The sequence below is a fragment of the Nestor notabilis genome, unplaced genomic scaffold (assembly GCF_000696875.1).
Source record: "Nestor notabilis isolate BGI_N333 unplaced genomic scaffold, ASM69687v1 scaffold8816, whole genome shotgun sequence".
Classification (NCBI taxonomy): domain Eukaryota; kingdom Metazoa; phylum Chordata; class Aves; order Psittaciformes; family Psittacidae; genus Nestor; species Nestor notabilis.
Window position 1 is genome coordinate 12912 of NW_009932327.1, and position 14960 is coordinate 27871.

The 14960-nt window shown below is 49.8% G+C and overlaps 2 protein-coding genes across 2 annotated transcripts in view; one reads left to right on the forward strand and one right to left on the reverse strand.

The window, feature by feature from the left end:
• The first annotated feature begins 1010 nt into the window (after positions 1–1010).
• On the forward strand, positions 1011–1958 carry LOC104407139 (olfactory receptor 5V1-like). The gene has a single exon (XM_010016326.1). It carries the CDS (start codon positions 1011–1013, stop codon positions 1956–1958), a length of 948 nt encoding a protein of 315 aa, XP_010014628.1.
• A 3354-nt stretch (positions 1959–5312) lies between these two features.
• The window catches only part of LOC104407140 (src substrate protein p85-like), a gene marked incomplete at its 5' end in the record, with an annotated part of 11611 nt that continues 1963 nt past the window's right edge, over positions 5313–14960 (reverse strand). The window contains 10 exons of the mRNA XM_010016327.1: positions 5313–5449; positions 5803–5874; positions 6581–6890; positions 7369–7476; positions 8424–8554; positions 8778–8847; positions 10756–10811; positions 11422–11532; positions 11998–12108; positions 14822–14876. Coding sequence (XP_010014629.1) covers positions 5313–5449; positions 5803–5874; positions 6581–6890; positions 7369–7476; positions 8424–8554; positions 8778–8847; positions 10756–10811; positions 11422–11532; positions 11998–12108; positions 14822–14876 — 1161 coding nt within the window. The remainder of the gene's footprint in view (positions 5450–5802; positions 5875–6580; positions 6891–7368; positions 7477–8423; positions 8555–8777; positions 8848–10755; positions 10812–11421; positions 11533–11997; positions 12109–14821; positions 14877–14960) is intronic.

The following is a 14960-nucleotide window of genomic DNA, read 5'->3' on the forward strand; positions in this document are numbered from 1 at the left end:
GCACCCAAGGCAAGCTGATTGCAGATGTTTTTTTACCTCTCTCTCAGTCCCACTTCTTTGGCAGCCTCACAGAGGCTGGTCCACCATATTTGCTGTATTTGTACCAGAACACCCGTCCTCCATCTGCTGGGCTTCCTGGCACTGGCATGGGTGGCTGCAGCAGCCCTGGCCACAGGCACTCAAGAAGCACCACCTTCAGCAGCCCTTGTCTGAGCTTTATGAGCAATAACTGCTCCCCCATGCTTCATCCATCATGTGGACATGGTGGTCATAGCTTCACAGAGCAGTAAGCAGAACCCTTGTGTCATAGTGAGAATTGAAATAGAATGATGGAAGAAAGGCCAGTTGAGATCCCCCTGATAACTTAAATTTGCCTGTGGCTTAACAAACACCATGTCTTGAGTCACCCCAGTTGGAACTTGTGCTTTTTAAAATGTTGGTTATCGCAGAGCAAAGCACCCCAAAAAAAAAAAAAAAAAAAAAAAAGAAAAAAAAGGAGCAGGAGACAAGATGAAGAAAAAACATCTTTTAACCAGTGCAGGATGATGCCACATCCCCAACCAGTGGCTTGGGAAAAGCAAGCTTAGTGGCTATGGCATCTAAGGAATGATGTGTCCATGTCTAGGGGGCAGGGAAGTACGTAGTCACCATAAGTGCCATCAGGAGGATAAAAGACATGCTTAGTATACTTATCAAGACCAGGGAGTGGGCTGGCAGGAGAACCCAGGAGGTGTGGGTTCATCTAGATGCACACTGTTCTTGGTTTCTTCTGTGTGATTCTCTTGCAGTCAGGTATCCAACACTGAATGGCAGTTCTCTGGACTCTAAAAACCTAGTGTCTGTGAAACCCGAACACTGGAAGCTTTCAGCTGCTATGGAGATAGGACCAAAGCCATCCTACCAGTGAAACCCTTGCTTTCTGGGTGGTTGTGCTCCAGTCACCCGGCTCACAATCACCACCTCCTCCTCATAGTGCTCATTTCTGCCCAAAGACCGACTCAGCTGGCCCCATGGCAGGTGAGAACCAGACTCAGGTGTCAGAGTTTGTGCTCCTGGGTTTTCCCTATGGCCAGCCCTTCATTTTTTTTCTTTTCCTGGCTATTTACCTGGCCACACTGCTGGGGAACTCTGCAATCCTTGCCCTTGTGTCCCTGGATCCGCATCTCCACAGCCCCATGTACTTCTTCCTCAGTCACCTGTCCTGCTTGGACATTTGCTACTCCTCAGTCACAATGCCCAAGGTGCTGGCAAATGCCCTGCGCCCACAGGCGACCATCTCCTACCGTGGGTGCCTGGCACAGATGTTCCTCCTAATGGGGTGCGCAGGGTCTGAGTGTGCGCTCCTGGCTGTCATGGCCTACGACCGCTACGCAGCCATATGCCAGCCCCTGCGCTACACACAGACCATGAGCCGTGGAGCCTGTGTGGGCGCTGCCGCGGGCTGCTGGCTCTGGGGGCTGCTGGACTCCACTGTGCACACCCTCCTGGCCTCCAGGCTCTCCTTCTGTGGGTCTACCCAGCTCCAGCACATCTTCTGTGACGTCCCCCCGCTGCTGAGGGCTGCGTGCAGCAACACCCGCCCCAATGAAGTGGCACTCCATGCTGCCAGTGTCTTTGTGGGCCTCAGCCCCTTCCTGTTCGTCGTTGTCTCCTACCTCTGGATCCTGGCCACCATCCTCGGGATGCCCACAGCCATCAGCCGCCACAAGGCTTTCTCCACGTGCTCTGCCCACCTGCTTGTGGTCGCCCTGTACTTTGTCACAGCCAACCTGAACTACAACCGGCCCACCTCCAGCTACTCCCCGGCAGCCGACACACTGGTCTCCGCACTGTACTGCATCGTCACCCCCATGCTGAACCCCTTCATCTACAGCTTCCGCAACCAGGAGGTCCAGGGGGCCCTGCGGAAGGCTGTGTGGGGACGGGGCACACTGGGCTCCCCTGGCAGCAATGCATAAGCAACCAGGGCTGCCACAGAGTGCTGGTGCGGCACCAGTGCCTGTCTAGGGGAAATCTTTGATTTCAGGGCTCTCTGCCCAGACCATGGCTGCATGTGGCACTCTACCATCACTTGTCTGACCCTCAGCACATCATTGATGGCAGAATGGCAAAGCTGGGAGCAAGGCTACAGTTCCAGGATTATGTCTGTATATTGTAAGTGTCATGCACTGAGCTCAGCACAGGACATTTTGCAGCTGCATTGCCTCCAGGGAACACTGTAAAAGTTAATTTCATGTGGTACCAGACATGTTCTGGCCCTGAACAAGGCCATGAGCTCTGGCTTGGGGCTGCCCAAGGTGCACAGCCAGGTCCTGCACGGGACAAGGGGCACTGTCTTGGACTGCAAAATGTGGCCTCTACAGAGCCTGTTACACCAACCTCCTTCCACACATGCTTTGGCACTGAGTCTCCTGTCTGCTGGGTTTCTCCAGGCTGTCATGAATGCTCTGTGGCATTTTGCACATTAGCACAACAGCCAGCCATTTAAACAGGCCACCGATTATTCTCCATGCTTTGGTCAAACAGCAAGTTATCAGCATTCAGCCACGTACATTGCTTAAATCCTCACCAGAAATGCTTGCTTCACTTTACAGCCATAACAGAATCAAACTGCAGTTGTGAGTTGTGGCTGGGGGATGACAGTGGCAGAGAGCTGTTTGGTGGGATAGGGCAGCTGTGACACTGACTCAGTTTAACCTCTTCCTGCACAGGCTCTGCAATGGGCCCAAGCTCAAATGACTGCAGGGTGATAGGGCAATCCCACTGCTGGACAAACCTGCAGGCAGCTGCACAAGGTCCAGTGGTGTCCAACACCATGGCAGAAGCCAGGCGCAGGCAGCCACCAGCGCAAGGGTCTGTGGGGAGGGAAGCTGGCACAGGCTGCACAAGCAGATGAGCCCCTGTGTGCCACTGCACCACAGAGGGGCACAACATGCTCACCCATACATAGCTCAGTTACCAAGAAATATCCAGCAAAATCCAGTCTGTTACCAAAGAAACCCACTGGAGAGTCAAAAACCAAGCCCATGAGGCATACAGCTTGCTGGGAACAGTTTGCCAGTTCTCAGTCCACAACACACACTGATTTTATTCTTCAGGGGAAAAAACGTTCCTGCAGCCCATGTGCTGGAACGACGGCTGCTCTCAGCCAAACAGGTTGCAAGCCTTGCAGCCGGCCCTACTTGCTATACACCTGCCTTGATTGTACAAAGTTATTAAAACACCCCTAGTTCAGAGTCTCACTGGGACACATAGAGTCTGCCACAAGCAGACCTATTCTGGTGAGTCCCCTGGAAAGGAACATCAGAAAATACTGGGTGAACTGCATGAGGAAAAAACTGGGAAAGTGATTTCAGAGAAATAAAAACCCAAAACAACCAACCAAAAATCCCCCCAACAACCAGGAAATTTACACTAAAATTGGAAGTTTCTAACCTGAATCAGAGTGTGTCATGATGGAAAGGCACACATTGTGATTTTTCCCAATATCAAACACTACAGTTTCTCACACACTGCGCTCCCCAGTGTGTCCCTGATTTATTCCTATTGTGATGGTACTCGCATACCACAAAAGAACAACTCCTACAGTGGCATGTTGATCATCTAGCCTGGAATTCTAGCCTCACAGTTCAAGGGAGGGCTTCAGTTTGTATTGCATTATTACCAAAAACTGTTTATAAACATTAAAAATTCCCCTCATCCTGCATCCCACCCGCTCAGCCTTTCCCCGCACCCAGGATGAGGGAGGGCTAGAACCAGGGGCCCTTTTCACTGTGCAAGGAACCAAGCCTGCAACAGACACAGGGACATGTGCTGTCAGAGAATAACCAGGATGCAATTTTAATCAGTTTATTACTACAGCTATGAGGGAGAGCACAGGAGTGACAGACACTGCCCAGATGAATTCTGCCCAAATGGGGCAGTTACAAAGTTTATCTACCTTTAAGGTTATGCAACTTATTCTTCTCCAAACTGTGTCAGATAAACAGGATATCGTAAATAACAGCAGCATTCTTCAGATAAGGAGGCGATAGCCAGCACCCTCCAACAAATAACTCACTCCATTGTTAATTAAACTGCAATACTTCTTAACTAATGAGTCCTGCAAAGGCCTGTTGAGGTGTAACTATTTTACTGCCACACTGAGGAGGCCTGACTTCAGCACAGGGACTCACCTAACAGCACGGAGAACAGGCTGACAACTGGATGGAGGAACCTACCTTAAGCACTGACTGCAAAGCACGCTGGAGCCCTTAGGTTAGAAACAAGCTGTGGGGATGGCTCTTTCAGCCCCACCTGCATGTCTATGCTTAGTTATACTGTCAGAGCAGTTAACAGGAAAAATGCACTGTCTTAAAAGTATTCTACTGCCTGTATCAAGCAGCACTTATTCTGATTAATTTGCTACATTGAAAGTATTTCCCTAGCAGAACAGTCCTCTGACAGGCTGCCTGGATGAGGACAGGGACAGTAGTTATTAACAAAGTCTTTGTTAAGTGAAGCCTTTTCGTATTTTTCTCTTGCTCCAAGATCGATTTTTCAGAGTATTTTTTCCCATAAAACAATCTAATTTTTACAGTTCTTTTTTCAAGGTTTACCCCAGAAAATGACAAATCTCTCAACAGCATTCTTGGCACACAGAGGAAAACCAAGTGAGTAATCTCCTACCCTACCAACATCATCCCACATTTTCATTGGGCCAGCACAGGCTTCTCTTGTTTAATGGAATGGTTCACTACAGCCAAGCTTGTGTTTGTGTGCAGGAAAAGGCAGCGGTATTCACTGGGATGGTCAAAAGTTCCCAGGCCCCAGCCCAGAAATTTGCCCAGACAGACCAGGCTCGTGTTGCTTGTGACCAAAGGCAGGTTTCCCCTTCATGGTGCTCTTTTCCTTGACTCCTGGGTAGGATAAAATCCAGGGCCACAGCAACTTAAAAGGTCCCATAGCTTATGTCCCTTCTGACTTGACTAGAGTTGGCGTTTCTTTTCTGTGAATGGCCCTTTTGGAAACAGGAATGGACACAGTTCTGCAAGCTTGCAGGCTGACAATGTGGGACAACCTAGGTATCAAAAAATGTCTTATACTGCACTCACATGCTCTTAAACCATCCCACCTTTCCCATCCGGAAGTGAATGGGAACCAAAGTCCTTTTGGGCACAGGCCGAAACATTCCCTCAGACTCTGCCAGTTTGTCCTTTGTATTTCTCGCATGTAGACATGCCAGGCCAAGCCAAATCAAGCCAATAACATGCAAAAGCCTGAAGCAGAAAGATGCAAAACTTTGTACAGAAGCACCTTGGACAATGCTGGTTTCACTGCAGAAGCCTCACATAATTTGCTGGAAAGAGGCCTACTTTGCCCCGGCACTGCCCCTGCCACCAGCCTTCATCTACCATCTTGATGTGTGTGATTGTGTCATCAGCATCAAAATAAATCTCATCATCTCCATCTGCAAAAATTGTTCAGAAAAGGTAGTCACAATGCAAAAATAACCCAGAAGGAGCTGGATTTACATACCCCCACCCCAAGGAGAAGAATATATAACTAGCATTCTGATTACCCACAGAGTCCATCTCACCCGACCCCCATCAAACAGCACAGACAGAGAAGGAGCAAAACTTCACATATGAAAGGTGAAGCTTCCCTGCCCCCAAGTCAGGTCCCATTCTGCTTTCCAAGTGGAAGAAATTTAAACCACGAAGTCGAAATCACCACTGCTGATGGTGTAAGCCACCATCCCCCTGTCGTACCACCCCAGCCAGCTCCCAGTGCCTCTCCCTACAGCCTGGATGGCAGACCCACCTCCTTGGTAATCATAGAGAGCCACTGCGCAGATCCCAGGGTTCTCCACATCATAAACATTGTCCATTTCTCCTGCAGAAGACAGGATGGGCAGATGAGAAAGAGTCTGGAAGCAGCCATATAGGTCTGGTCAGTGCCACCCTCCACCCAGCTGTCAGCCTTGGGGTGAACCACATCCAACCACATCCCTATCAACAGGGAGAGGTTTACCATGGCTCAAAGCACAGTAGGACTTCCCTCCCCTTCTGCAAGGAAAGAAGTGAGGTCCTGATGCTTCATGTTCCTCTCCCAAGAAAAAGGCTGGACATTAACTCCAACCTCTCCACTTAACCATCTCCACTACCAGTGAAGCTGCAACAGAAACATCAACAGCAGCCCATGCAGTTTGCTTATGTGCCTGGAGGAACACCACCCTGCACTCCTCACATGCAGGAGACACCATCAGATCAGGTCTTATGAGCACCAGCTGTGTGAACAACAGGCAGAATTGAGAGGACACCCCCAGACCTCAGTGCAGCACCAGCATTCACTTGCCAGGGGACAGTGCACCAAAAGCATCAGACCAGGTCAGCTTCTTTAGAGCCTTCTGGTCCTCCTGCCTGAGCACTGCTCCAGCAGAGATATTTGCTGCCTGGCACTGCACCCCATGCAGCAGCATCATGGGCTGCTACCCTGACCACAGGAGACTTCAGGATACAAATTCCCTCTGGAGTCTGTCCCATACACCCAGTGTGGTTAGCAAGCTCCCCAAGACATGGGCTCTTCCATCAGTACTCACCAACATGCAGCTGGCTCTGGCTGGGCTCCTCAGGAAGGATGTCCTCATAGTCCTCACCTCCATCTCCTCCATGGTCATAGATGGCATCCAGCTTCCCCAAGGGGGCTGGCAGCTCCTCATAGTCAGCACCTCCACTGGTACTGTCACAGCAGTCAGAGGGCTCTGGCAGCTCTTCATAGTCTCCACCAGCATCCAGACTTTCACTGTAGATTGGCTGATCTTGGCTGAGGTTCTTGCACAGCTCTTCACCCAGATCTGCTGGCCTTGGTGGCAAAGTGGGTGGTGTTTCCTCATCCTTCCTTTTTGTCTCCTGCCATGAAGTGAGAGAGTGACAGGGAGGTCATCTACAAAGCACTCACTGCAGGAAGCTCTCCCATGACTGCACAGCACCCAACACAAGGGAGCCTGCTCCACTGCAGGTGCTTTTAGTGCTACCATAACACAAATGGAGCACCATCTTCTGGACAATTAGGTCTGTGCCGAACTGGCACATGTGATTGCTGTGAAGACCCTCATGGCCCATGTATTTGAACCTCTCTTGCATATTTAGCTACGGCTCACGGCACTGCCACTGCACTGACCCAAGAGCTTCCCTCACAGTGTAAGGTGCTGTGCAGCCATGTCCCATCATCATCCCAGCATTTTCCCCCTCACTCCTTCCAAAGCCTCTCCCACAATGCATCTGTACCCAATTTCTTCCTGCAGGGCTGCCCATAAAGTACAGCCCCTCTGAGGTGCAAGCCCCTCTGCCTGCTCCCCTTCCTGCCCTCACTCGCCCGCCTTGGCACCTCTTCTTGTGACACAGGTCTGTCTTGGTCAGCACTCCTGGGCACCCTTGCTGGCACGATGGCAGGGGCTGCCTCTGCGTGGTCCTTCTCTCTTTGTGGGATTTCCTGCTGGAGAAAAGTCGTAAGATCTCCTCAATCCCTTTGAATGAGGTCCAGAGCAATGTCCATTCCCAACAGAGCAATTCAGAAAATTCTCCTTCAGCTGAAATCTGTTCCAGCTCACATAAAGCTGCCCTGGGGACTGGACACCAGCAGGCCTGTAACCACCACAGGGTCCGCAGAAAGTATCCTCAAGGAGGGAATGTATCAGGGAGTGCTTTACTGGTGAAACCTTATCTGCACACTGAATGCAGAAATAGCACAGTGTAGAAGGAGGTCTTGTAAACATGAAGGTTTGGGTGCAATCTCCAGTTTGTAAAACTCTGAATGCAGACTGCTGGGATGGTGATACAGGAGCCTGTGCCAAAGCACAGGAGGTCATGTCTGGGTGCAGACACATTCTGATCTATGCCAAAAGGAGAAATCCAGTGACAGTTGTGAAGCTCAGCGGCAGTTCCTGGCAGTTGCAGGGAAGCAATTTAGGTAAGAGGTTACCATAAAGAGATCAGGTAAAAAGGACATGGAGATGCATGGCCCTGAAGAGAAGCCTGTTTTGCAAGCCTTGAAGGAAGGTTGTGTAGAGACCTCATAGCAACCTTCCAGTATCTGAAGGGGACTACAAGGATGCTGGAGAGGGACTCTTCGTCAGGGACTGTAGTGATAGGACAAGCGGTGATGGGTTCAAACTTAAATAGGGAAGTTCAGGTTAGATATAAGGAAGCTCTTCCTGTGAGGGTGCTGAGGCGCTGGCACAGGGTGCCCAGAGAAGCTGTGGCTGTCCCATCCCCGGCAGTGTTCCAGGCGAGGTTGGACGAGCCTTGTGTGTCATGGTCTAGTGTCCCTAGACATGAGGTGTCCCTGCCCATGCCAGGGGGTTGGAACTGCACGGTCCCTTCCAACCCAAACCATTCTATAATTCTATGATTCTATGGCATGTCAAGATGTCCATGGCTCACCTTCCACCGAGCTGCCAGGCACTCCCAAGCTTGCCGCCTCACCCAGTCCCCCTCTGCCTGCCTTCTCTCATCCTCTGCTGTCATAGCCATGTTTTCAAATCGTGACTGCAAGCTGCTGGTGCCACTAGGAGCTCCTGTGGAGAAGGCAGATGATGAAGCCTGCCCAGTGACTCTCTTCTACACCCCAAGCATCCAGGAGAAACTTGGACCTCTGCTCCCCCAGAGGAACTTGCAATTCAGCCACCCTCTCCTGCTCCTTAACCCAGCTCAAATCCACATCCCACCACAGTATGTGCCTGTAAAACCCATCCACAGCTTCCCACCAAGCCCAGGGCTGGTACTCAGTTGTCTCACCTCCTTCCAGTGGTCTTGTTTTCTCATAGCCGGAGGTGGGAGCAGCCATCTCACCGAAGCCAGCAGCACTCTGCAAAGAGGAAGTGTCCAGCGGGTTAGGCAGGGCCAGTGCTCAGTTTCCCTGCTGGATTTGGCTACTGGTGGCTGCAGGCTTTGTTCCCAGCCATGTCTGTCTTCATCTGTACAATTACCATGGCCCTGAGAAGGCTGCTGGCTGTATCCTGCTCTGCTCTGGAACTGCCTGCTGCCCTCCAGCCAAAGCCAAGGGCTGCTCCTGTTGCAAGGGGGACACTCAGGAGGGCTGAAAAGGCTGCGTGGAGCCAAATGGAAGAGGCTGCACACTGGAAAGACAAGTGCTGCTTGGTATAGCAAGGCTGGGCATTCAAGGCAGAAGTGCTCACTGGGAACATCGCAAAGAGCTGAGCAGATGCCTAGTAGTCTACCACTTCCTGAGGTCCAGGGCCCTGATGTCCCTGTCCCCTGCACTCCCAGTGGTATGAGGCATGGAAGCACTTCCTTATTGGATGCAGAGCTGCAGCTGCCTAACCACGAAAAACGTGTCTCTTCAGCAGGTCACTGCCTGCAGTATGTGCATTACAGAAGCACAGGCTGGAAAACATCCAAGTGAAAACCTGTGTGAACACCTGAGATACCGCTGGCTTCATGAGATGCAAAGAGATGCCTAAACTAGTAATAGCATCGATGGGGTGCTTGCAGCAAAAGGAAAGTGCGATAAAGTGGGTTAATCTACTCTAATGAGAAAACTATTTAATACAAAAAGGAAAGTGCAGGTAGGATCCATCTTTCAGACTAATACAGCTATACTCAGCTACACTCAGGGTTCTACCTGCAGGTGTCACCAACGGGCTGGTTGGCAAGTTTCTGCCAACCCCATCCCTGCTTTTGCAAAGGTTTGCAGGCACGTGGCTAGACCCTGGTCTGAGATTTAGATAGCTGCACAGACCATAAGAAACTCCTGGATAGGACAGAAAAGCCTGCAGAAGGTAACAACAGAGAAACTGATGAGTTACAGACAACACCACGAGGAATAGCCAGATTTCAGCAGTAGTTAAGGAGGGGTGATACGGGGCTAGTCACTCACACACAAAGCTGCACTAGCCGGTGAGTACTACAAGAGGATAAGGAGCCAGACACTGGAGAGGCCATGGATCTGTGTAGGATTCAGAAGAGAGTGGGGAAGTATGCACGTTGAGGGACCAAAGATTCAAGCCAGCTTCTGGGAAGCCTTGTTTTTGTCTGGATGTGACAGCTGCTAACAAACCCTAAACCTTACAGCTAGAGGAAGGTCAGCCTCAGCGGTACCACCTCACTGGAGGTAATCCAAGGCAAGAACCACTCTGTATGCATACTGCTCCCTGCACGATCATCACCTGCCAGTCAGTGCTGGGGACACAAGATGGGCCTTCAGTCTGATCCAGCACCTCTCCTGTGTAAGAGACAGTTCCTGCCCGGTGCAATAGCCTGTGGCCTCTCAGACTTCTCACAAGGCTGCACTCACAAAATTTCATCTCCAAGGAGCTAACCTCAGCTCATCCTGACTGAATTGGTACCCACAAGGCCTGCAGGAGTGACAGCAAAGCAGCCAGATAGAACACTCCCAGCATCTCACACAGTACTAGATATCCAAGAGGACACAGCTTAGAAAGCTCTTCATGGCTCTGCTATTAAATCCTGCCCCAAAGCAAGTCTATGACTCTTCAGTCTGAGAGTTTAATGCTTCAAGAGCAGCTGACAATGGAAAAAAATTCCTTCTTTGCATTATAGTCTCCTCAGGCTGCATGTGGTATCCATCTTCCTTTGCACTCTGGTATTCACACCAGGCCAGGTCCCTCATCCCTGCAGCAGCTGTGCTCTAAGCACTGAGACCTCATCGCATCTGGGAAGTCTCTGCTCTTGCAGCAGTGCAATGAGCACTGACTAGCAGAAAGCAATTGCAGGCTGCAGTATGCAGTCTTACCTTATCTACTCTGTCCTTCTGGACACCGTAACAACCTCCAAACCCCTTGGCACAGTCTGTATGGAAAAATAATGAGGTATTTTATAGTATTTTATATTTTAAGTGCACCTCTCACTTCAGTATGCTGTGACCAGTGATACGTGTTAGCTTTGTCTGCATCTTATATATGGAACTAAACAGAGATAATACATGCAAAATGCTCTGCACAGTAGCTTGTAAGACTAATTCTTCATTTCCTTCAGCAAAGTGCAGAGACTTTCAGTGCTGTACACTTGTAGATCTGCTTTCAAGGCACGCGGGTGAGAAGCCAGTCATGCCACTTGAGTGCAGTGTGGCCTTGTTCACTGAAGTTAAGCACACAGTCAAGCCTTTCCTGGAACTTGTTCTTCCTTGTTCCCATGTGCCCACCTGTTCAATGAGCTTATGATCAGGAATGTACCTCCCAGAGAAAGCACAATATAGCCTGGGAAGCCTCATTCAGCGACTTGCACTGATCCAAGCATGCACCTACTCTGGCTGAGTTTACCCTTGTGCTTTGGGGATTCACAGTATACTGTACACATTCAGTTTCCAGCAGGTGGATCACTGCCAAGTATGTAGCACTAACTCTAGGTCTGTGTGTGCTCCAAAGAAATCGTGCCACTACCTCTGACAGCATTGTCCTACCTGTTTGGGATGCATGGAGCTGCACTTCCTCCCGATGGTCCCAGCCAAGGGCACTCTTGTCCTGACGATCCCTCTGGACCCCGAACTTCCCACCAAAGCCCACCGAATAGTCTTCAGCCACAGAGATCCAGATCATGGCATGGAAGAACAGACAAGGGAGAGAAAGAAAAAAGTGGCAGCACTGTGAGTTGAGGCTGTTCTCACAGGGGCAACAGTTTTCCCTTGCTAGGATTTAGAGAAAGACATGGAGCAAGGTCAGACTTCCCTACTGGTGGCTGCAGCAACAGCCTTCTCACCTCCCTGGGACGTCATCTGCTATGAGCCCCTGGGCCTCCCCCGCACTCTTCCTTTGGTGACATACTGCCCAGGAGATCCCTGTGCCCAAAGAAACCTGCTGCTCTTCTTCATTTAGTTGGAATTTTTCCCAGCAGCCATGCCTGCATCATGGCTTTCCTCACCTGACCAAGCCTTTACCCCCCTCATGCAGCAGGTTGCAAACACCCAGCGCAGCCCCAGCGGCCCAGTCCCGAGCTCAAGTACTGATACTGCCTGATGCACTGGACTCCCCCAGCTCACCTTTCTGAGAGTCGTGCTTCTCTGCCTGGCTCTTGTAGTCGAATCCCATCGCCGCTTTGTCCACCTTATCCCTCTCCAAACCATAACGGCCACCAAAACCCTTGGAGTAATCTGAGGTGGTGCATGGAGTGAAATGCTGCCCTGAGCAGTGGGCTAATGAAGGGCAAGGGGAAAGTTGGGGAGCAGCACTGGGGAGGAGCACCAGGGAGGAGGAAGAACAGCAGGGATGATTGAAAATATTACAAAAAGCAAGGAGTTTGGAGGGGACAGAGTGGATGGCAGGGAGCACCATGAGGGCCATTGAGGATGAGGGCCCATGAGAATGGGTGCCCAGGGCAATTGTGTGTGATGGCAACAAGAGAGCCTGAGGGCTGTGGGCAGCAGGAGATACAGCAGGCTGACAGGGTAAGAAAGAAAAGCAACATGGCACAGGCAATTGGGGAGGCAGTAGGAGCTCAGCCACTCAAGGACGCAAAGCCAAGACAAGATTTGGGCACTGACAGCCTGGGCATCCACCCACAAATGCATCACCAGAGTGAAGATTTCAGCCTGTGGTCTGCCAGTCTCTGAAAAGGTCTGTGCGTAAGTATATTGAGCCCTTGAAAGCACAAAAGATGGCAAAGTTTTGTTGTACGGCTTACATTTGCTATAATGGAATCTCAGCTTCTACAGGGAAACCACTGACTGACTGGATGCTGCAGCAAAGGCTGAAACCCACATTTCTGCACACATGCTCTAGGTCTCCCCCCAGACTGTTCCTGACACACTCGACCACTATGGGACAGAGGCACAGCACATCTTCCTTACACATCCCCTTTCCCATCTGCTAAACTAGTAATGTATTAACTACTTCAGCTGTGTTCAGTTACTCTCTGAGGACTACTTATCATTGGTTGATGTCCTAAGAAATTTCAGCCCCTATCCTAGCTGCTGGCTGCATAAAGACACCTTTCTTTCAGAGGACTGGTCTGCCAGCTCTGTTTCCAAATCCTACCCTTCTGAAGAAGTAAATCACCATTACCTTTCTGTTCCCTGACTCTATTCTTACAGGTCTGCATTTCACAGGAGTGAGTTGGGGCTTCTCCAGCAAATTCAGCCTTATGAATTCATGAAGACAGTGATCTAGAGAAATAGGCATGAACACACTTTGTATTCAAGAATGGCTGTTTCATGGCAGCTCAGTCACTTAAGGATGAGTCTGTAAGTAACAGAAATTTCTTAAACTTTCCTCAATAAAACTATTATTTACCCATTAGGCCACTAGAAAATGGACTTTTTAGGATGCTGCTTTCAGCAAATACAGATTTTATGACTGTTACCTTGATGCTGGAATTTCCAGCATGGATGCATTTTTATGAAAAACAATCCAAACACCTTCCCCTATTTCTAACATTTTAATTTCATCCTGAGCGGTTTCTGTGGTTTTATACAGTCTGATGAATTTGTGTGTCCACAATCTAGTATGTGGGAATGCATTAATGTAGCACAACTGCATGTAATTTGTTAATTTAAGATCAACCAAGAATGCCTCAGAACATCCTCCTTCTTCTATAGTTTTCTCTGAAACAAACAGTTCTTTTCTTGGTAATGCGCTATTCCTCATGTGTATCTGAAAAGGGAACAGACCTTGCCTCTAATCTTGTCTTGGTTGCAGAATGTTTAAAACATCTTTAGCTTCAGCTGTCACAATGAAAATTCTTAATGAATTGACCTGGTTTAAGCCTAGCCGGTAACTCAGAACCACGCAGATGCTCGCTCACTCCTCCCCCATTTTTCTTCCCCCGCTCCCGGAGGTATGGGGAGGAGAACCGAAAGAATATAACTCCCATGGGTTAAGTTAAGAGCAGTCCAGTAACTAAGGTATAATACAAACCACTACTGCTACCACCAATAATAACAATGATAAGGGAAATAACGGGAGAGAATATATAACTAAAAGGGGAAAAGGAAAAGAAAACGATAAACATAAGTGATGCCCAATACAATTGCTCACCACCTGCTTACCGATGCCCAGCCCGAGCCAAGCAGAGATCTGGGCCTTCGGGGTAACTCCCCCCAGTTTCTATACTGGACATGATGTGCTGTGGGATGGAATAGCCCTTTGGCCAGTTCAGGTCAGGTTTGGGTCCTGTCTCTGCTTCCTCCCGGCTTCCCGTGCCTCTCCTCACTGGCAGAGCATGAGGCTGAAAAGTCCTTGACTGGGGTAAGCGTTACTTAGCAACAACTAGAAACAGTGGTGTGTTATCAGCATTGTTCTCAGACTAAAGCCAAAAACACAGCACTGCACCAGCTACTAAAAAGGCGAAAAATAACTGTTACAGCTGAACTGAGGACATGAATATAGCTGCTTGTATGGACCCGTGAAAGTTGGCTGAATCATCTCCAGAACTGTGCACAAGTCTGGGTGCTGTGTAGGCTTTTGTTCACATATCTATTGTTGTGCCTTTTCTAACACGCCACTTTTTCAGAAATCACTTCTCATGTCCTAAAGTGTTTGCCTCTGGAGCAGCTGCTCAGAAGGACTTTTAGATGAAAGGAAGCATCATCCGTCCACTGGGAGTGCATGTGGGGGTGTCTTCCCTGCTCAGTTACGACGTGGTTTCTGTCAAAGCAAAACTAGAGACAAGTAGAATGTACAACATAAAAGTGGTGACAGGACAGCAGGGAATGAGGCTGTAAGGGTTTCTGACTGGGAACAGGCATCTGAAACAAGTGACAGGAGCAGGGTAACAAAGGAGACTGTGCCACAGCAGACAGCACAGGATATTGGGAGCATATGAGAAGCTGGGAAGTGTCAAGGGGCAGCATGTGCCCATGGACTTGCCTTTCTGGGACGAGTGTTTCTCCACCTCACCTTTGTATTCAAAGCCCAGTGCTGACTGGAACAAGAAGGGGAAGAATGTCAGTGGTCCTGAGGGCCAAGCTGGGTCCACCACCCTCCCCCAGCGGCTAGGCTGGGACCT